Source organism: Magallana gigas, chromosome 4, assembly GCF_963853765.1.
Source record: "Magallana gigas chromosome 4, xbMagGiga1.1, whole genome shotgun sequence".
Taxonomy (NCBI): domain Eukaryota; kingdom Metazoa; phylum Mollusca; class Bivalvia; order Ostreida; family Ostreidae; genus Magallana; species Magallana gigas.
The window spans coordinates 7,404,157-7,426,271 of NC_088856.1; the positions used below are offsets into that span (position 1 = coordinate 7,404,157).

The 22,115-nt window shown below is 35.2% G+C and overlaps 1 protein-coding gene across 14 annotated transcripts in view; it reads right to left on the bottom strand.

The window, feature by feature from the left end:
• LOC105331737 (sarcolemmal membrane-associated protein) overlaps positions 1-22,115 on the bottom strand; it is a 33,801-nt gene that overhangs the window by 11,298 nt on the left and 388 nt on the right. For 9 of the 14 annotated variants that reach the window (XM_066081130.1, XM_066081128.1, XM_066081121.1 and 6 more), the window contains exons 2-19: positions 20,576-20,796; positions 13,583-13,739; positions 11,669-11,735; positions 11,284-11,374; positions 10,796-10,963; positions 10,526-10,603; positions 8,757-8,819; positions 8,472-8,609; positions 8,005-8,173; positions 7,179-7,415; positions 7,014-7,064; positions 6,740-6,781; positions 6,556-6,618; positions 6,172-6,234; positions 4,793-4,858; positions 4,027-4,089; positions 3,736-3,903; positions 3,151-3,213 (exon numbers count right to left, since the gene is read on the bottom strand). In XM_066081130.1, the coding sequence (XP_065937202.1) occupies positions 3,151-3,213; positions 3,736-3,903; positions 4,027-4,089; positions 4,793-4,858; positions 6,172-6,234; positions 6,556-6,618; positions 6,740-6,781; positions 7,014-7,064; positions 7,179-7,415; positions 8,005-8,173; positions 8,472-8,609; positions 8,757-8,819; positions 10,526-10,603; positions 10,796-10,963; positions 11,284-11,374; positions 11,669-11,735; positions 13,583-13,739; positions 20,576-20,796 (1,968 nt within the window). Of the gene's footprint in view, positions 1-3,150; positions 3,214-3,735; positions 3,904-4,026; positions 4,090-4,792; positions 4,859-6,171; positions 6,235-6,555; positions 6,619-6,739; positions 6,782-7,013; positions 7,065-7,178; positions 7,416-8,004; positions 8,174-8,471; positions 8,610-8,756; positions 8,820-10,525; positions 10,604-10,795; positions 10,964-11,283; positions 11,375-11,668; positions 11,736-13,582; positions 13,740-14,694; positions 14,842-20,575; positions 20,797-20,897; positions 20,952-22,115 lie in introns of those variants that run through there. The other 5 variants (XM_066081124.1, XM_066081122.1, XM_066081123.1 and 2 more) reach the window with 5 other exon arrangements.

A 22,115-nucleotide genomic window follows, 5' to 3' on the forward strand; every position in this document is an offset into this window, starting at 1 on the left:
CGAAACACCTTGCAATATAATTTCTGAGTGGGTAAAAAAAATTACATTTCTTCAGTGGAAGAAATATCTACTCTGGGATTTCCTGCAAAAAGTTTTAAGCACACAAAACGACCATAAATTTGAGCACAATAATAGCACAGTTCTGTGATGAGTGATCTTTTCTTATGCACAATTAAATGGCAGCTCTGCTTCCAAAAGAGATTCCCAAAATATGCTGCACACAGAACTACAGTTAATGCAGATCAATGCAACTGTGACCAAAGATATAGATCTACCTGTTTTCTGTGGTAACATATCAGATTTCAACAAGTACCCGGTAATACAAGTCATATAAAAATTTGTTTGAAACATGCATATGCATAGAACTTCTTTCAGGATGGCAGCTTAAAAAATCATTTCTGAATTCATTGTAAATGTACCTTGGGATATTCAGAACTTTTAGCATGAAAACCAGTTTTATATACTAGTACATTCAAACTGTTTGATTTGTCTTTTACTTCTTTCATTGATAAGGATTTAAATACATCATTAAAGTTTAACTCAAAATGAAACAGGGGCCCCCTACAAGTGAATTAAAACTCAGGTGGAAAATTCTGAGGTAATTTGCACATCACAAAGCTTGTGACAGGTAGCAGATAAATACAAAATCATTTAAAACTCAGAACTTGGCCTTAATATTGAATGTCAATATTTATCTAAACAAACCTTCAATTGGTCAGATATAATTGTACAAATGTGAGAAAGTTTACAAATGAATACCAACTTAATAGCCAGAAGTGGTCCCCACGTAAAACAAACAAAGCTAATTATAGAGGCAGAAATTGGCCGGGGATCATTTTGAATGGTGTACAATATCACTGGGCCCAGAAGTTGTAACTTGAAACATCGTTAAAAAACTTATCAAGCTTAAAACTGAAACAATGAGCTGCTGCCATCAGAAGAAAAGAAGAGAAATCTGAATAGCTGGCAAGACTGCACTGACTGTTCATAACAAAAGACTAAACATATCTTGCTGCTGAATTGAATGTTTACAAGTCTGAATGAGAATCATTCAAAGAATTCTTGTATAATTTCCAACATACATGTACTTGCCAGTTTTTAGCTTCTGAAAAGTATATAAAAAACAACAATGAATTATCTCCAAGTTCCCATCCTTAACCTAAAGATAACTCCCCAAAACATATGGTCCAATAAAACATCAGAAGTTCCATCACAGAGCTCTTTTCAATTAACTGTTGGATGCACTCACCATCTGACTGTGACTCCTCCCACTTTCTTTTCATTCTCCTCCACACACAGACAAACAGCGAATATACATCCTAGTCTTACATCTGTGCAGCCTTACTCTCCTCTAAATCACTTCCCACAGGTAACACTGAACAGGTAAGTTCCCAGCCACACACCTTTCCCCGCCCTTAATACTGTGTTGTTATAAAAGTTACAAAGAAGAAGCACTTGTAGTAACAGACTTTACGGAAAACACTTCACACATGGTTGTTACTCTCTCCAGGTAACATGTGACAGCTATATACACTTAATTACCGCTCCTTACAGGTAAAACCACACACACACACACACAGAGCATTCTCAGAACAAGTCATCAGGTGTTTTCATGTCAGCTGAACAGAATCCTGTTTAAAACAGTTAAATGTCTTAAACTTCAGAACCCAAAGAAATGGAATTGTGCAGGTATATCTGTACCAATTAAATCCCAAGCAATCAAACTGTACAAATAGCACGGTATCAATGAACCCTGACAAAGGCTGACTCGTAAGATTACACCAGAGGTCGGGCTTTATCAGCACCCACTCATCCTGGGGTAAGGTCACCATTGACCCATGCATCCACATTCCAAACACATCTCTTGTCTTAAGCTGTTAGCAAACATATTAATATCTGTTTCATATCTATGTCAAATCTGACCCAAACGTCCACCTGCTTATCAAGTCCACACATGGATTCACAGACAATGAAAGCTCTCGTGACAAAGGAATTTTGCCTGCATGAATGAATCTCCTCTATGTCAATCAACAGTTATGCTAATATTCTTGATGAATTTAATTAATATGCAAAATAGGAAGAAACATGTTTAAAATATTGAAATCACTGTTGTTTGCTACTGCTTTTTAGATGACAATGCTGTAAGAGAGCACTGTCATTTTCACAAGAATAGAACATCATCTTCTTGAATTGATCTAGCCAACAGTTTACCATTTTCTCTACATGAGCAAAAAGCAGACTCAAAATTCTCACAAACTGAATATGCAACAGACAGAATTTTTCAATACATTAAGTCAAACGTCTACCTCACCTTTTAAACACTACTCAAAGAATTAAATTGTAAACTACCCCATAGAGTATGCATCACAATTAAAGTAGTATTCTCTGTAACCAATCTCTAAATTTGTAGCAAAGTTTTCTCAATTTTTGTAAACACAGTGATCATAAACCACATGTGACACATAATGGAGATGTTAAGTAAGTTCACCTCTTGATCCCAATGGTAAAGAGAAACAACTATTATGTCACTTGCAAGAAAACCATGTATTATATAGGTTTTATTTTATGCAATCAGAGAGAGAGAGAGAGAGAGAGAGAGAGAGAGAGATCAGATTACACAGGTCTCACTATGTTATTACACAGCAATTGTAATAGGTCTCACTATGTTATTACACAGCAATTGTAATAGGTCTCACTATGTTATTACACAGCAATTGTAATATATGGTGTGACTGATTACATGGGTCTCATTATATGTAATAATACAATGAATGTAATGCTTGTTGGACATGTTTCATCAGTGTCTTACTATATGACTGTACCAATACATAGTGAATGTAATGTATGGTGTGACAGATTACATCAGTGTCAGTAAACACAGGTCTAATTGTGTAATAACACAGTGATTGCAATGTACTATCAGAAATATTACATCAACATCAGATAAGACATGCTTGACAATATGCAATAGCACATTGGTTGTAACTTATAATCTGACTTTTATGGTACTATTTATAATACATGTATTAGTATCTATATGGTTTACAGTGTATCTTAGTCTACTTTAGATAACTTGGACAGTTGTTATTTAGAGCAATGTATAAACTATTACAGATCTGTATTATAGCAGTGATTTTTTGATTCCCTTACCTTTGCATTTCTTCAGTTCTGCCTCGGCTTTATTTTGTAAGATCCTGGCTTCCCTTAACAATTCTACAACAAAGATAACAATCATTAGTTATATTGCTTATTCTTAATTCAGGTGTACATGTAAAAAATCACATTTATTCCTGTTTAACAATTTAGAATTAAATGAATCTGCCTATGGTAAAATATTATAAAAAAACAAGCAAATCTAGGACCAAATTTGTAAATGCTAACTGGTTATCAGATTCCTAATGATTTCAATTAAGAATCAGTTAATATACAATGTCATGTAGAGATTGAAATACTTTGGAATACAGTTGAACTATGGTATTTTGAACACCGAGATGTCAAATACAATGGATATATCAAAGTTATTTGTAAGTCCCAACCACTCATTCTTTAAGTTATTTTACCCTTGTTATCTCAAATACTTGGATATCTCGAAGTTTTTAACCAGTCCCAACTAGTTTGAGATAACGAGGTTTGACTGTATGTTAATTTGTAGATTAATCTTGATGCCTACATTAATTTGGTCACACATCATAAAATCTATTGTAAGGTAAAGTCTAGAGTGTGAGTCGTACTGACCTTTAAGATTGTCATCGTCCTCCAAACCCGAGTCGTTAGACTCGTCCATATGAGACAAAGATGAGGGGGTGGACGGGGAGGAAGCACAGGTTGCCACCAAAGTGGCTTCCATCTTATCTGACGGTAGCCGCGCACCCATGATTTCACTCTCCAGAACCCGTACCTTGTCTGTAACACAGGTTCAGATTTACTTATAAAGAACTTTATTCTGATTTCACTTTATAATTAACCCCAAAATTATAAGATTCTTTTAGATAGGTCCACTAGTATTGGATCTACTTTAGAACATACCCTGTAGTTCTGAGATGAGTCCTGAGCTATTGTCGTTTTGGTGTTGGGAAACTTTAAGTTGCTCTAAAAATAAAGAATTGACAGCTATTGACAGTTTATAATATCATATTTCAAAATTCTGGTTCAATACTTGATCATATTGAAGTGCACAAACAAAGAAGGAATAATGTCCATCTGAAAAGTAGCATGCAGTATCAGAAGAACTTTCAGCCAGAAATCAGTAAAAAAGGTTCAGTAAATAAACAGTAACCACAAAACAAGAACAGAGCTGAAGAAACAAAGGGGTGGATCAAACTTCTGTCATCATATACAGAATGTCTCATCAGTGTACCGGTAATACTATTAAGTATAAGGAATAGCAATATAACTTTATTTCTTGTTTAATTAAATACTATACAAAATATTTCATAAGATCATTTAGAAATCTTAATAGATTTTATCCAAATCCAAATTCATTTGCTGCCTTTTACTTTTAAGTTATTTTAATGCATTGTACCCGGTATTTATTCAACTTAGGTTTATGAATTCTTTTTTGTTTCTTCAGATTTCAATTACTTGATTTTTTTTATTCTTAGTAATTTTGACCAATATTTCCTTTTGAAATTTTTTTTTTCTCCAAGAGATCTGTTTGTCCTATTCTAAATAATTCTCGTCTTTGCATGACAAATAATGTATTTTCTTTAGGCCCTAAATCTTGCTCTCCCTATTCACTCAGAGGTTTTCGGCCCTGGATCCACCCCACACAGAGGATGAGATGAAGACTTACGCTTCAGATCAGCCATGGTACTTTCCATCATTAGATTCATGTGCAAGTCCGACAGCTTAAGCTTTTCTGAATGAATAAAGATGATACGGAGTCAGATGAGGTGTGTGCAAGAGCCAGGGAACACATGCTGCTTGGACTGTGGGGGAGGGGTCAGTGGGGAGCGGAGGGCAGGGGTGTGTGTGTGTGTTTTGGGCAGGGAGTGGGTTAAGGCGACTTTATCATTGTATGCATGTATTTTTCATTTTACAGAGGGCCTTTAATCAAGTTGTGACTGAGATATATGTACTTGTATTTTACTCCCAAAAATTATTTATTGAAGTATTAACTCAATTTTAATATAATGGTCCATTTTTTTCAGCTTTGTTCCACTTTGAAGACAACCTGAAGGTGGATTTTATTACTTAATTGACAATGAAGTGGCTAAGATGTTACACAATGTCATGTGCACAGGACAGAAAGAATAGATGGTTTGAATCCACCAAATGGCCTTTACTGTCTATATATAATGCCAGGACTGAGGTTTCACTATACCAGCTTACATTGCCGGCCTGTAATAAATTACTGTCCATATAAAGCTAGCTCATTATTCAATGCATCACCCACTGAATGCATGTATGACAATATGATCCTTTCTTGATCTCAGGTAGTAACTTTTTTTTAGAAAGTACACGTTCGTGTCATTTCATTTAGAGTGCAAGTGTGTTTAATATCTACTTGATAATTGATGTGATTCCAACACCAGGATATAATTAATGTTTTAAAAACTACTTTTTGGTGATAATATTAAGTACTGGTATAAACAGAAGATAAGGTAGACTATTGAAGAGTCAGAGTATGTGTAATGTAGATACTGAGTCAGAGATGCAATCATACATTTCAATTTATACTTGAGATATATTTTAGAAGGATCTTAGTTTTAAGTAATCAGGAGAAAATTGTCAGATATAACATCTATAAATTGAGAAAACAACATTATAACTTTTTTAAGAAAGCAACACTTCAGCAGTTTCACATGCAAATGAAAATAATCACAAATGTTTTAAAACAAAAATTTATCATTATCAAATGCACTGAATACAGGGCGTAAACAAAACACATTGTCAAATAAAAATATCTGCAACTTATCAAACTGATGGAAGCAAATCACAACATCTCTTGTAAAGCAAATGTTCTTTCTTTCTACTTTCATTTACCAATTTAAACTTTTCATTAAATTCCATCTGATTAAAATCTAAAATAAATCGTAATTATTTTATATTTCCTTAGCAACATATACAACGTAAATGGATCTTAACATTGGAGAGAGTAGAAGGATAAATTTGGAGTGGTCTAGCGTGACACGTGAAGCCTACAGAACAGAGTAAAGAAGCCATTGTTACCTTCTAGTGAGGCAATCTTGGTTATGTATTGTTTGGCATCTGTCTCAGCTCTCTCCAGCTCCTCTACAAAATTCACAAATAAAACAGATGTTTCAATACTTGGCTATGTTTAGCTACTCACTAAATCTTATATAGAATACACAAATCATCTCTGACATACACATATGTACCTGTATGGTTATTTTATGGTCGGTTATTTTATAGCCAGAATTGACAAAAATTAATTCATATTATCTTGTTGTCCAGTATTGATGGTATTTCAAACAACATCTACAATATGGGGAACCTATAGGATATTTACAGAAATACCCAAACAGAGTTATTAGGAAACTCCCTTCAAGTTGGTATTTTTGATCCCATGTAACTCTCAACATAGACACTTACTCTGAATGGCCTCCAACTTTTCTTCACTCTCCTTCAACTTTTCATCTGATTTACTAATTAGTTCTACAAGAATACCACAATAAAATATGTTTAAATTTTTTAAACAACAATATTATTGTTTACTATTTCTAATAGACAATGTCAAGAAAATATATGCTAGCAAATTTTTGAATTGAAAACATACCTTTATATTTTTCTATTTGTTTTTGTGCTTCTTTTAATTTTCCTGAAAAAGATACGTAAAAATATGAAACCGATCAATATATCCTTAAATAAAAATTATTCCAATTGGAAGAATGTTTGAGTGTAATCTATATTTATTAAATATTTCTAAAATACTTTGCTTTTTTGTATATAAAAATCCAGAAAAAGGTACATTGTAACAGAATTTTGATTAAAGGTATTTGAGCTATTGAACATCAAAGAAAACAATATCATACTTATAATAACAAAGCTACCTTGAAGATCATCAGGGCTGCCTTTTTCTGAGGTTAATATTTTCATGGAATCTGTAATATGCAGAATCATTCACTTAATAAATCCAGTTAAGGCAGCTACACTGTACAAGTAAATTATAAGTGCTATTGAATACACCAATGGAAAAGTTACAAATTAGTACTTACCAACATCATCCATATTGTTTTGGACGTGGTTCAAGCTGTCAGACTTGTGAATGTCTTCTAACTTATTATCATTCTCGTCGTCTTTCAGTATTATCTTGATATCATCCCCTACGATTATCTTTTTATCACCAGTGTCTATCATTTCATCAGTCTGTCTCTCTCCATTTGTGAGCCCTTCACCATTTTCCTTTTCATCAATGGCATTTTCCTTTGGTTCTTTGATGGCTTCAAGTTTTTCTGTAAAACATAACAGTCAAAGTTAGATAAAGAGCATAGTTTCAAAATGCTATAAATGATGTGCAATATCTGTACCTTTGTTTTTCCTCCCACTACTATTTCTGTTAATTAGTACACTCTCCCCCTACAACATCTGTCCCTTTGTTTACCCTTCCCTTCCAATACTTGTACCTCTGTACAGTCTCACCCTAGTATTTCTGTTATTTTGTACACCCTCCCCCAACATTTTTTCGTACCTTTGTTTTCCCTCCGCCTACAATTTCCGTTCCTTTGTTTATACTTCCCCTACAATTTTCGTACCTTTGTTTATCCTCCCCCTACAATTTCCGAACCTTTGTTTATCCTCCCTGTACAATTTCCGTACCTTTGTTTATCCTCCCCCTACAATTTCCGTACCTTTGTTTATCCTCCCCCTACAATTTCCGTACCTTTGTTTATCCTCCCCCTACAATTTCCGTACCTTTGTTTATCCTCCCCTACAATTTCCGTACCTTTGTTTATCCTCCCTGTATAATTTCTGTACCTTTGTTGTTTATCCTCCCCTACAATTTTTGTACCTTTGTTTATACTCCCCCTACAATTTCCGTACCTTTCATGGCGGCGAGCTGCTCCCTGGTGATGTCGTTGTCGGCCTGCAGGGACTCCATCTTGGCGGTGAGGATCGTCTCCTGGTGGATCATGTCTTGGAGCTTCTCGCTCAACTCCTGTTTCTCCTGTCGGATCTTCTCCACCTCCTCTAGGTGCTGTCTCTCCGCCTCCTGTAAACATAAACAACAACTCATTAACAACCTGTTAACACAAACCACAACTCTTTACAATCATTACAATCTCTGATTAATCCTCTTTGCTTCCTGTAAACACAACCATAATTCATTACAATTGTTCTCCTGTAAACATACAAACAAACCACATAAGCATCACATTTCAGCCATATTGACTGCAAAAGTAAAAGCCGTAAAAAGTGCATTAAATGCAAATTACAAGTACAATTAGGGTGTCACTGGTATTTCAAAGTATTTTTCTACCTTCCAACAAATTAATTAGAGCTGTAATTACCTGAAGTTTCTCCTGGATCTCTATGACCTCTTTTTGCTGGTCCTGGTATTTCTCGGCGAGCGCCATCAGTTCCTCTTGAGCTTTCTCACACATGTCCTTCAGGTGAGCACACTCATCCTCCGTGTTGTGAAGTGAGCGCTAAAAAGTGATAACCTTGTTATTGTACATCTCTTGTTGAAAATATTAAGAACATCCTTAAAACATTTCTTAATAAAAACTCATCTTTTAGAAACCTTAAAAAATATATCCGTAATTCATAACTGATCCCTAAATCTTGACTTTTACCTCAAGGTCTGAAAGTTTACGGACAGCCTCCAGTTTTTCTTGTAACACCCTCTTTAGAGATTCCTGCAAATTGAATATGGTTTAAACGTCATAAAACATAACTAACTTATAAGAACTACATAAGAAGACAAACAGGACACAAGTCTATAGACATGGCAGTAGACTTTGATATATACATGTACTGAGTGTTGAAGTCAGCCTTTTACAGAAAAGGAGTGGGGTTTGTACACTTACTTTGGCAGTAGAGGAGTGGGGTTTGTACACTTACTTTGGCAGTAGAGGAGTGGGGTTTGTACACTTACTTTGGCAGTAGAGGTTTGTACACTTACTTTGGCAGTAGAGGTTTGTACACTTACTTTGGCAGAAGAGGTTTGTACACTTACTTTGGCAGAAGAGGTTTGTACACTTACTTTGGCAGTAAAGGTTTGTACACTTACTTTGGCAGAAGAGGTTTGTACACTTACTTTGGCAGAAGAGGTTTGTACACTTACTTTGGCAGTAAATGTTTGTACACTTACTTTGGCAGAAGAGGTTTGTACACTTACTTTGGCAGTAGAGGAGTGGGGTTTGTACACTTACTTTGGCAGTAGAGGAGTGGGGTTTGTACACTTACTTTGGAAGTAGAGGAGTGGGCTTTGTACACTTACTTTGGCAGTAGAGGAGTGGGGTTTGTACACTTACTTTGGAAGTAGAGGAGTGGGGTTTGTACACTTACTTTGGAAGTAGAGGAGTGGGCTTTGTACACTTACTTTGGCAGTAGAGGAGTGGGGTTTGTACACTTACTTTGGAAGTAGAGGAGTGGGGTTTGTACACTTACTTTGGAAGTAGAGGAGTGGGGTTTGTACACTTACTTTGGAAGTAGAGGAGTGGGCTTTGTACACTTACTTTGGAAGTAGAGGAGTGGGGTTTGTACACTTACTTTGGAAGTAGAGGAGTGGGCTTTGTACACTTACTTTGGAAGTAGAGGAGTGGGCTTTGTACACTTACTTTGGAAGTAGAGGAGTGGGGTTTGTACACTTACTTTGGCAGTAGAGGAGTGGGGTTTGTATACTTACTTTGGCAGTAGAGGAGTGGGGTTTGTACACTTACTTTGGCAGTAGAGGAGTGGGGTTTGTACACTTACTTTGGCAGTAGAGGAGTGGGGTTTGTACACTTACTTTGGAAGTAGAGGAGTGGGCTTTGTACACTTACTTTGGCAGTAGAGGAGTGGGGTTTGTACACTTACTTTGGAAGTAGAGGAGTGGGGTTTGTACACTTACTTTGGAAGTAGAGGAGTGGGCTTTGTACACTTACTTTGGAAGTAGAGGAGTGGGCTTTGTACACTTACTTTGGAAGTAGAGGAGTGGGCTTTGTACACTTACTTTGGAAGTAGAGGAGTGGGCTTTGTACACTTACTTTGGAAGTAGAGGAGTGGGCTTTGTACACTTACTTTGGAAGTAGAGGAGTGGGCTTTGTACACTTACTTTGGAAGTAGAGGAGTGGGGTTTGTTCACTTACTTTGGCAGTAGAGGGGTGGGCTTTGTACACTTACTTTGGCAGTAGAGGGGTGGGGTTTGTACACCTACTTTGGCAGTAGAGGAGTGGGCTTTGTACACTTACTTTGGCAGTAGAGGAGTGGGGTTTGTACACTTACTTTGGAAGTAGAGGAGTGGGCTTTGTACACTTACTTTGGCAGTAGAGGAGTGGGGTTTGTTCACTTACTTTGGCAGTAGAGGGGTGGGCTTTGTACACTTACTTTGGCAGTAGAGGAGTATGTTTTGTACACTTACTTTGGCAGTTGTTTCGTATGTATTCTTTTCTTCCTGCAGGGTTACCACTTCTTGTCGTAACGTATCTTCTGCATGGTTCTAATGGGAAGAAAAATACACAGTGTACTATATAATCTTATACCTTGACATCAATTTTTGCATGCTGAAAATTTTAAATATTAGGGTTATAAGAAGAAGAGTTATGCCATTTACTCTCAAATCACTGATTTGGGATAAATTTAATTAATTTTTTTTTAAAAGAATTTGGTTCTGACTGCCTGGTGGTCCTACCTTGGAGTAGATATGTAGCTGGTTCTCTAGGACTTCTAGTCGTGACAGTAGCCGGTCCTCGTCAATCAGCGCCTGCCACCCGTTCTCCGACGCTTCCTGTGTATTGTCCACAAGTTGCTGTAGTTTGCCCAGTTTCTGTTCCAGCATTTTCTCTCTATGTAAAGCTTCCTACAACCCAACATAAAGTGTTAACTACCAGATAAATAAAACTACAAAAATCAACTCCTCTCTTTATACATCCCAAACATTAGTAAAAGTGGCAGGTAAATAAAATACAGGAGTTCCCTCCCCTTGACTGAATTCAATTCTGACTTTCAGATATTTTCTACAAAAGTACCAGTACACATCTTTCAATGAAAAGTAATGCTTTTTTAGTGATTAAACCATAAAAATAATGTAATTTGATGAAATTTTAGCAATTTAAAATGATTATTAGGTGTCTTTATATTGTCTGTCTGGCAGGAATGAAGAGAGCTCTGGGCTATTACCTGCAGATACTGAGCAAGCTGGTAGAGTTCCTGAGATTGAATCGTAACACCAGGTGTCACTGTGTTAGAAAACTGCCCTGATTCAGAGTATCTGCAATCACCAAAAAATCTAAGTCATGTCAAAAAACCATCTCATTTCAAAATTCTTTAAATTCAGTTATCCAAAACCTAGTAACACAGCAACAGATGGACTGTCAATCAATCTAAAATATTGATGGCATTTCTCTATTATAACCCCCCCCCCCCCCCCCCAAAAAGAACATTTAGCAAGAAATAAACAGAGCCAAGAAATGTCTGTAAGATTACTTCCCTTTTCAAGTGTTGTGTTTACAATGTTATTGTGTGTTACACTTTTACTGGTATAAGTATGAGCTGTGAGTCTTACATGTTTCTGGCTTCCCGTCCGTCTGGATGGAATAATGTTACTGTGGCTATAATACAGTTATGTGTGACTGAAAAAACAAAAAGATTGACTTGGTTACACATCTAATAAAAATAGGTCTTATTTGACATAGGTACATCTGTAACAAATTTACAATCTATCCAAAAAACCCTTATCACAAGTGTTTATCTTACATAAAGTGTTTGAGCATGCATTTTGACTCCAGGATTTAATGCTTAATTTTGTCGCATTAAGCTCTTACTAAGAGGCACATTCAAAATATGGTATGGAAAACACTTACATACTGATCTTGAGATAAATATTTAAATTTTTAAAGAGTGTGAAGTATTCATAATAACTTATGGTCCAAAGTAAGAAAATTATATTTGTATTTCATATACCTTGTAATATCATCACTTACAAGTTAATTTAATTTAACATGTTTAACAACATTACTTAATACAACCTATTTTTGAATTGAAAATTTTCAGGCAACTTAATAAAAACAAAATTGGTAGCTTTCTTTTTAAATCCAAAAATAGAACATAATGTAATAGCTTTGATGTCCTTAAGGCTTATAATGTAGATACAATACTTGTTCAGAGTCTAACATGAAATTCTTGCATGAAAATGTCTAGGCATTACATAAGATGTGTGAGCCTGGTAGGTTCCTTATATTACTATAATAGCACAGTCAATGTCTGTAAGATGTGCTATATAAACAGACATGAATGCACACATAGGTACAGGTGAGGCACAGGTGAGATATCTTCATCACAGCCCAGCTCAGAATACCTGGAATTCCTCGTGAGTTTCAGATCACTCTGTGTCATTAATATGTCTGACTCATCAACTCCCGAGGGAAGAGGGAAAAAAGATTGCTGTCTGTGCATTCCAAATTCAATTTCATACACAGAAAAAAATATCAGTTTCATTTGTTCTACACGATTAGTTTCTGGGAGCACAATTCCTTCAATTCCTAGCTAAGATTGGAAAAGCTCTCTTCTCATTCACAGAAATAGAGTGCTAATTATAAAAGCATCAGGTATTGCATTTTCCCATTTGCAATTCATAAATTCTTGACAGCTGCCAACTGCGGCAGTGTTAAAATGAGAATCTATTTTCTGCAGATCAACATTCTGCAGAGGTGTGTGTTGGAATAATGTTAAAGTTTCATTCTCATTAGATTCTTCAACATAAACAGGATGGAAATTGCAAAACAAATCATGTTAGTTTAAGCTAAAAATGGTACTACCTTTCCTTTTTATTTTATTGATGTATCTTTACATTTATAATAATTAAGCAGTGTTCAATACTAATCAACAGTGTTCACATTGCAAAAGCATTGCCTTTTATATAACAATGCAAACCCTGTAGGGTAATTGGGATTTTTCCCTATGCCTTTATAATGTGTATCAGTCATTTGAGGTACATATAACTCAGATTTGAGGGCTCTCTGTTTAAGGGTAAATAGTACTAGATATGTATGTGCAAGTTGATGTCTTGTTTCACTTTCATTTCAGAAATTGATGTGCATTTAATTGCTGATTCAGAAACATTTTGCAGGAATTATTCTGTTTATGTGCAAGACACTCTAACAATTATATAAAGAAACAACTGACCTGTCAAAAAACAATATATATTTAAGTGGTGGGCTTTTTATAAAATCCTTACAAATTGACATGTCATTGCACCAACATCTTATACAAAATAGATACATGTGTACCTCCAAATTGAGTAATTATAAAGGTCAGAACATAATTCAAAGATCAGTACTTGAACCTCTGCACAAACACTATTGAATTACCCCAGTAGAACAAAATAATACTTGAACAGATTTAAAACAACAATTATCATTTAATCAATGGCTATATCATTATCTTAGGGATATATCTGACAAGAACAGACAACTCTTACTTTTCTCTCCCCTCTTGTTATTGTCCATTACGTCGACCCCAAACTGTATGTGGTCGCCGGAGAAGACTTCCCGGGGCGCGCTCTCCTCCCCGCCCCGACTGAGGCGCTGGTTATTGATGAAGGTCCCATTACTGCTCTTTGTGTCCTTCAGGTAAAACTAGGGGAGAAAACATGAAGAATCATGTTGTAATTATGCAAGTATGTTTGTTAATCTGTGGTGTCATCAATTTAACAGATGTCTGTATACAGTGGAGTTGCTGCTAACTACATTGGTATTTTTAAGAACTATAAATGTGTGATGCATAAGGTTTGGTTTGTTAACTGATGAATATTGCATGGATAATTTTGCATAGTTTTGATATAATAGTTTCCTTTTTATCAAAACAAATTTTTCAAAGCATCAATGAAAATCTGCACAACCTTGCATATGGTGTATTTCAATTCATTCAGATACAAATTTTGTAAGCTTTTCAAAGTCAGAAAGAGCTCTATGCTACTAATTGAGGCCAAAAACAAGACAGACGGGGGTCCCTGATGTTTTACAGGAGAATTACAGAAACTTATTCTCTAAATTTTCACTGAATCAAACTAAATGCGATAAACTTGAAACATGTGAATGTGATGCTTATCATCTGCTAATGACGTCATGGTATCAGCCTCACGGTCTCCATGAAGCTCATTTGGTACACAAGTTTGTCTACATAAACATCATAAATTTAAGCATACTGGGTTATGCAGCAAAAACTATAGTGTATGCAAAATAATTGCTTACAGAACAGGCCGCTATACATATATGATAAATAAAAATTACTGCATCAAGGTGCAGTCAATGAATAGCTGCCCCACTAATGATCTATTAGAATGTTACAACTCGCACTCTGCAATCTTTTGATACTGGGCGGGCTTATTAAGGCACAGCTTTTAATGAATGTTTGCTGAACAGTGCATGCTCTTTATATCATTGATGCTGGAGCAGGGATACTTTTAAAGAATTGCCTTCATACGTTGCATGAATCAGGAAAAGTACTTATATTGTGAATAACTCCATCACTATACAGGCCTTATTATCACACAACCACTGACTATCTCAACTTATAAGAACAATGACCCACCTTTTCCTGTTGAGTGATGTCAGGCATGTTTACAAGTTTCTAACTTCTCCAGCTGGATTATACATACTACACAGAAGCTTTAATGACAGTGTGTATTGGGTGCTCCTTTTGTCTTGCAAACACACCAACAAATTGGAGGAATATTCTCTTCACTAACAAACACATCAACATCAACGAAGTGGATTATCTTCACTGCACAAACAAACACATCAACGAAGTGGAAGGATATTCACTGCACAAACAAACACACCAACAAAGTGGATAATCTTCACTGCACTAACAAACACACCAACAAAGTGGATAATCTTCACTGCACTAACAAACACACCAACGAAGTGGATAATCTTCACTGCACTAACAAACACACCAACGAAGTGGATAATCTTCACTGCACTAACAAACACACCGACAAAGTGGATAATCTTCACTGCACTAACAAACACATCAACAAAGTGGAAAAATATTCACTGCAGAAATAGATACGCAGTGTTCATGTACGGTAACATTGATAACTTATCAAACTTTAGACTAAACACAAACAGCCATATTGTATCTGCTTGGGTTTCCATCAACAAATAAGCTGCAAAGTTTAAAGAAATCCTCAAGTCACTGACAGAGGGATTTTTGTGATATGAATGAGACAGGGTCTGTCTTTGCTACCACTGGGGGAAGCCAACAGGTTGCCAAATATTTTTTTTCAGTCTGCTCTCAGAGATATGAAAGATTTTTTTTAATTGCTTGAAGTGTCAGAAACAAGATTTTTTCAGAAATCTTGATAATGTCTCCTGCAGCAATGATAACAAACATCAGTTGAAAAGCATTTAAAGCAGTCAGACCATAGATCATCTAGTTTCTTTCTTGTTTGACTTTAATTAACTTAGTAATTTTAGAAAGATTCATCTTGTAATATTTCCAGGGGAAAGACTAATTTTCAATAGGATGCTATTTTGAGAACACTTTAGCCATCACTAATATGTAAAACGAATTTCCTTAAAAAATGTCCTTGTAAAAACAATGGTAATTGAGCCTATATCTTATATGCCGCCATTGTTGTAAATCAATTTAATGAGTACAATAAATAATCAATAGAAATTCCTCTTCAGGAGCAGATCAGAAATTTCTCCTTGGAGATTACAATGTTAATGCAGTCCATCTGTTAGAGGAAGACTTGTAATGAAGCATTAAGGGCAGGTTGTAAAATTAATAAGGCTGGATGGTCGTGGCCATTTTAAGACTATATTGATCTCCTTGAGAAGAAGAGCTCTGTATAATGATACAGCAAAGAAGTCACATGTACGGAATTTTTCTTCACTAATAGTTTATGGCTGAAAATCATATCTTAAAATGTATTTTAAAAGTATAAATGTGACGGCCAATTTGCTGACCACCCCGCCTCCTTCATGAAGCAGGTACTGATCCAAAACTGATGTACGCTATGACATGACATCCTTAGTACGATAAAAAGACATCCAAGGTACCCATTATAAGCACACACTTCTCTTAGCTTGGAGAGCAGAGTTGAAAGGTTTCTTTTCTTGTATGCTCAGCATAATTGTTTGGGGGTGGGGGGTTGGGGGTTGATGACATGAGCAATTACCAGTACTGTTTAATCATTAATTAATAATTTTATTTGTTCCAAGGACTTATAGTCTGACCTGCTATGACAGTAACATTACACACTAAAAGCTAATTATGTACTTTTCACTCAACATTAAATTTAACTATATAGTAACATTAGACGATAAATGATATTATAAAGATTTGACAGACATATATAGATTTCATTTAGTGGGCAGTGGTTCCAACCAATCTCTATAAGTCATTGAGGAATTCACATAAAATCATGGATATCTGTACTTGTATGTGTGAATGCTCTTGCAAAGTAGATTTGGAAATATAAGACTTGGTGAAAAAAAAATAATGAGTAACCAACCAACAATTTTCATTTCAAGGACTCAGTGAAAAAATAATAATACATGTAATGGGTAACTAACATCATTTCAAGTTCATGTTCTTAACAGTTTAGACAGATTTGGATAACTTCCTAGATGTACACATACTGCTTAGATCCATATGAATTAGACATACTCTATATCAAACACCCACACACAATGTTTATAAACATCCCTAAAACCATCTCAGACAATGAGTCCCTGACCATTCTTCTATTCCCAGCTCTCTCCCTAATTCAATCAATTCTCCTGTAGTCAGGAAGTACAATACTGCCAAGCAGTTAGAGGGAATTTCTGTGATGAGATGCATGCCTATCAATATAAAGACCCCCAAGTATTTACAGATAATTTACAGGAAGAATATTTAGGAAAAAAGTCTTTCTTGGCTGGTTTATGGGTTTTTTTTACCATTATTTTTTAAGGGGAGAATTGAGATTTGGGGCTGGGATTTGGGACAGGGCTTAAGAAGGGGTAGTTTTTGTTGTTATAGTGAATTATCAGCTAGAATATTCTTTACAAGATAATACACAACTGAAAACCTGTGATACATGTACATAATGTAGTTGATAAAATTTGTTATAACCTGTTTGCAAGCTTGATTCTAAAAAAAAATCTTTCTCTCTAAGGCAGAATTGGTCTTTGGCTAAAAGAGCAATCTCCTAAAACAATAAAAATATAATAATTGTGTTTTGGATTCAGCTGTAGGGGCTTTTTTTTTCAAAATGGGAAACTTTACATCAATTAGCAAATTCAATTATTTCTGTGATTATTTTCTCCTCCTGTTCTTCTACTGTCATCCTGCTGGGTGTTGATGAAGCTCTGTAGAGCCCATCTTATGCCTGCTAATCCATCGGATTACTTTCACTTTCACCAAGTTGTTGTTCCTCTGGCTGACTTCACTGGGAGCCAATAATCCCAGGAAGAGGACAAGTCTTACACCCTAGAGCGGCTAGAGAGTGAATGAACTTTTGTACAGTAAGCCAGAAAACCTGGTTCACCTGACTGTTTGTTTACCAACCTAATGCTTTGAAATGTGTTAATGGAAACAGACTCTGAATAGGGTCCATTAAACCTGACTAAATGCTTAGTAGCAAAAATAAGTTTCAAAATTAACGCCCCCTGTCAAACAACTATTGTTATGACTGCTAGAAAACTGACACAATATTATTCCAAGATGACTGGTGTACAACAACCACTTTCAATGTATACATACAAAAAATATATTGAACCTCAAAAAATGTCATCATACAACTAATTGTGTTCTGTCCATTACTACCAAGAAATCATCTACCATATTAGACAATGCGTGACAGTACAATAAGGACATATACACATTGGCATAATAAACCTGGTACCATCATAAAGTGAATAAAGGTAGAATAATATACTTCTCTCTCCTGCAACCATCTGTCAAATTTCAGACATTACACCATGTCAAGAGAGGTCAGTGCAATAAAACACATACAGTGTACATGTAAATGATGCAAATGATAGTTATCTTTTTTCCTTCTTCCCCTGTCATTTACATCCCAGATATACACAGAGTTCTCAGTGCCTCAGACAAAGAGAGGGTCAGAACATTATACAGATAAAAACAGACTACATATACAAAATTTGATCTTTTCCCTCCTGCCCTGTCCATTGTGACCCAGACATCATCCATATTACAAGAGACAAAGAGAGGTCAGAACAATACACAAGCACATACAGGGTGTAAACCTTTCATCTGAGATATCAATGACAGATATGCTTTCCCTTCTTTTTTGCCCATTACAACCTAGATATCATCAATAGTTCTCTGTACATTCGACAAAGAAACCCTGTGTATAGAGCCATCCAACAGCACTGCACCGAGGCTGGTACATGCCACTAATGCATTCTTCACCTGCTCATAATTTCTAGATAAAAAGAAGAACAGCCCCTCAGAAAGCAGGTGATGATGTACAAGCTCTGATTACTACAGGTAAATGCCTGTTACCCTGTTTACGTGAGCTCTGGATAAGAAGGATCAAAATTCACTGACAGAGCAATAAGGCTGGCTTTTGTCTGCCCTATGTAGGTAACAAGACATACAAAGAACATCTTAACAGAACACAAACTATCGCTCAAAGTTTTTAAAAGACTTGGGAAAAATTTAGATTTTGTTTAAAAGAAAGGTGCCTTTTTCAATCTCCCATGAATGTGCAGAGTACTGGATCTAGATAAAATCATAGCATTCAGATTGCTTAAATCTGTCTCTACAAAATTAATTTGCCTGATTCAATCAATCATTAACATTGATTTTATACCTCCACTTAACACTGTCACCAGTGAATGCATGGTATTTAGGGCCACCTGTGAGAAATTTTGTTTGCCCTCTCCCCACTCAGAATTAAATCTATTGGTACACTATCTTTCTTTAAGATTTCAAGAAACATTTCATGAAACCATACTATGAACCTATTATATTTAGCATGTTTAGTATGATATTTGGCAGATACTTTAACAGGTTAGCATGGGTTTGGACTATCCTTATTCGGAATGGACCTATTTATATACACATATTATTCATGTCATTTAGCAATGTACTTGATTTAGCAGAAGACACATTCCACAAACTGACCAAAATAGCAAGAAGAATACAGCCATATGTAATACCTTTACAGTACATGTATTATGATTACACAGAATTAATTTACAAAGAAGTCAATAAAAAAAAGTTACAGTACTCAGATGTTGAAAAAATATCTTTCAGATGGGATTTTGAGATTTTTTTTTTGATTTTTTTTTTTTTTTAGCATTTATTTTAGTTTGTTTGTTGGGAGTAGGCTAACATATTCCAAATATTTGAAGGTGATTTTGATAAAGAATTCTTTAAAAAAAGTAAAAGAAACTCTGTGAGAGTCATTTTCTATGCATGCCATTAACACGCCTTATGATATAGCTTGTCTTACAACTAGCATAATTCTGCAGCACAAGTGACAAGTTGAGGAATGCATGCACTGCACAGTATTGCTGGTATGTTATGTAGATCAAAGAAAGGAGGTAACAAATTAGGATATCATAGAACCTAAAGATACTGAAACATTGGTCATTTTCTATGAAAAGATGTAGAGTCTTAAATCAGAATTACATAAATGTGTACCATATACACATGATTTACTGATATAATAAGTATTGTAATGGTCGTATTGTAATATGCACTCTCAGACTGATTGACTTTTATAACGATTAAATTCAAAATATGAATTATTTTTCTTAAAAAGAAACAGGAGTTGGATTTGACCGTTTACAGCACACAGACATTAAAAACCTTGGCATTGACCTCATCGTCTTTGTTAGATTATGCAGATGTTACAGGATGTTCATGCTAACAAATAAATGTAAACAAAGAATTTACTCAATATCCTACACAATGGAGAGGTTTCTATCTGTACCTCATCAATAAAATTAGGTCAAGACGAAGGTCACAATGACCTACTGATCAAAAAACACATTCAATCAACACCATTGATTTTGTTTGCTTGTGTCACTCATCTTACATGTAGGGATATTAGGCTGTCCAAAATTAAGTCCAAGTTCAATGTCAAATTGAAAATATTCAAATTCAAATAAAAACCTGCAAGGGAGGGTGATAAAATATCAACAAACAAAAGTGATTTATATTATATCATAAATGTATATTATACAATATGTTGTTTAAGGATCTTTCCTGACAGACGATCCCAAACATTATGCTATACAAACTCATGCACTGTATATTTTATATTTCTATATACTGGAAGACTGCAGTTTTTAAAACCCCCAAACATGAAAGGATAATATTGAAATAAACATACAATGTACACATGTGGATAATGTTATACTTAATAATTAACTTTGGACAACCTTATCAGTAAAACAAGAAATCATTAGTGCCGGTATTTATGACTCCTACTCTTGATCCTTACCTTGCCATTTTCGTACCAGACCACAGCATGGTTCCTGGACAGCACCTTGCAGTCAAAGATGCCATTGTTAGAGGCGGGCCGAGCTCGGGCAACAGAGCGGCCGATTTTGACGGGCTCGAGCAGGGAGATGTGTCGCTCCTGGAAGGGGTGGGAGTTCGGCTGGCAGGAGAGAATCACCACACTGGACATAGCGTCCCGGTACGACTCGCTGCCCGGATCTACTTCAAACAAAAGCTTAGTTCAGTGTTCACAAACAACTCATAGTGACAACACAGGGTGATGATGACCAAAGTATGAGAAAATCTTTTGAGCAAAAACTCACATTCATTCATCCTACTCTAAGTCCTATCCTTATTGGGTTTTCTTTCTGGGACTTCTGAATAATAACAATACATGGTACATGCAAGTGCTTTTCAACACATGTTCAAAATAGATATTATTTTATCTTGTATACCCAAACATTCATAAAATATCAAAATAATGCAGTCTTTTAAATTAGCTTAAAACTTTCAAAAACAATTTCCAGAATTTCAATTTATCTCTTTTGGCATTTAAAAAGAAAAAAAAAATTGGAACAAATTGATGATTGAAAGTCACTAAATTACAAACCTTACTATTTATCGTACATGTCTTTAGAAGGTTGTGGTAAGGGTTGAAATAAAAAAATGAAATTACTTTAAACTTAAACCGTTTCTGTTTTAATGTTATTACTACAGAGTTTCAAATTGAAGGGAAGAAAAATCAATCTGTGAGCTCGTTCTTTCCTCATTTGTTATTTTGATGTGCAGGATAATAACAACTAAAAAATAAACTCCTACCCAGCAGCAATTACTGCTACCTCAGATATAATGAAACTCAAGGTTTAAAATGTGTTTAAAAAAATAGTCACCTTCTAAATCGATGATCATCTTATGTAAACATACATCCAAAAATTTGTGATTAACAAGGCTATTAACAGAGAATTCTGTATGGAAACCATTTGGATATCAATATGCATAGCTTAGATCTCTGTTTGAGTCTTCATGTAAAGATGACTGTTAAAACAGTTCTAATGGGTTCAATATAAGATTACTTTTTTTGTTATAATTATACATGTCTTTCCTGATTTGATCAACCTGATGTAATAATAAACAACAACAGTAAACGATCTACATAAATTTTCTGCCTCGGTGTCTGATTTAAGGAGGAGACACATATGCTAACAGCATTGGCATCTTCTTCGTTACAACGATTACTTTGCATAATATAACAGGGTTTTGATTTTTACTTTTTTTTAATCTTGGAGGGGGGGGGGGGGGTCTACAAAATTTTTTGACACCAATGACTTTGCAGTATCGATGAATTCTATATTTAATGTCAAGACATTTGACAGATTGATTAAGGAGCATTATCTGTTTTGATGTTATTCGGGCTAAATATTAACACATGCATTGACCAAACTTCAAAACATAACTCAACACCTGTTATGTTTGATTTGAAAAAAATCAGTTGTCAAGTAAAATCTTTAACATTTTATACCATTATCTACTATTAATCAGTT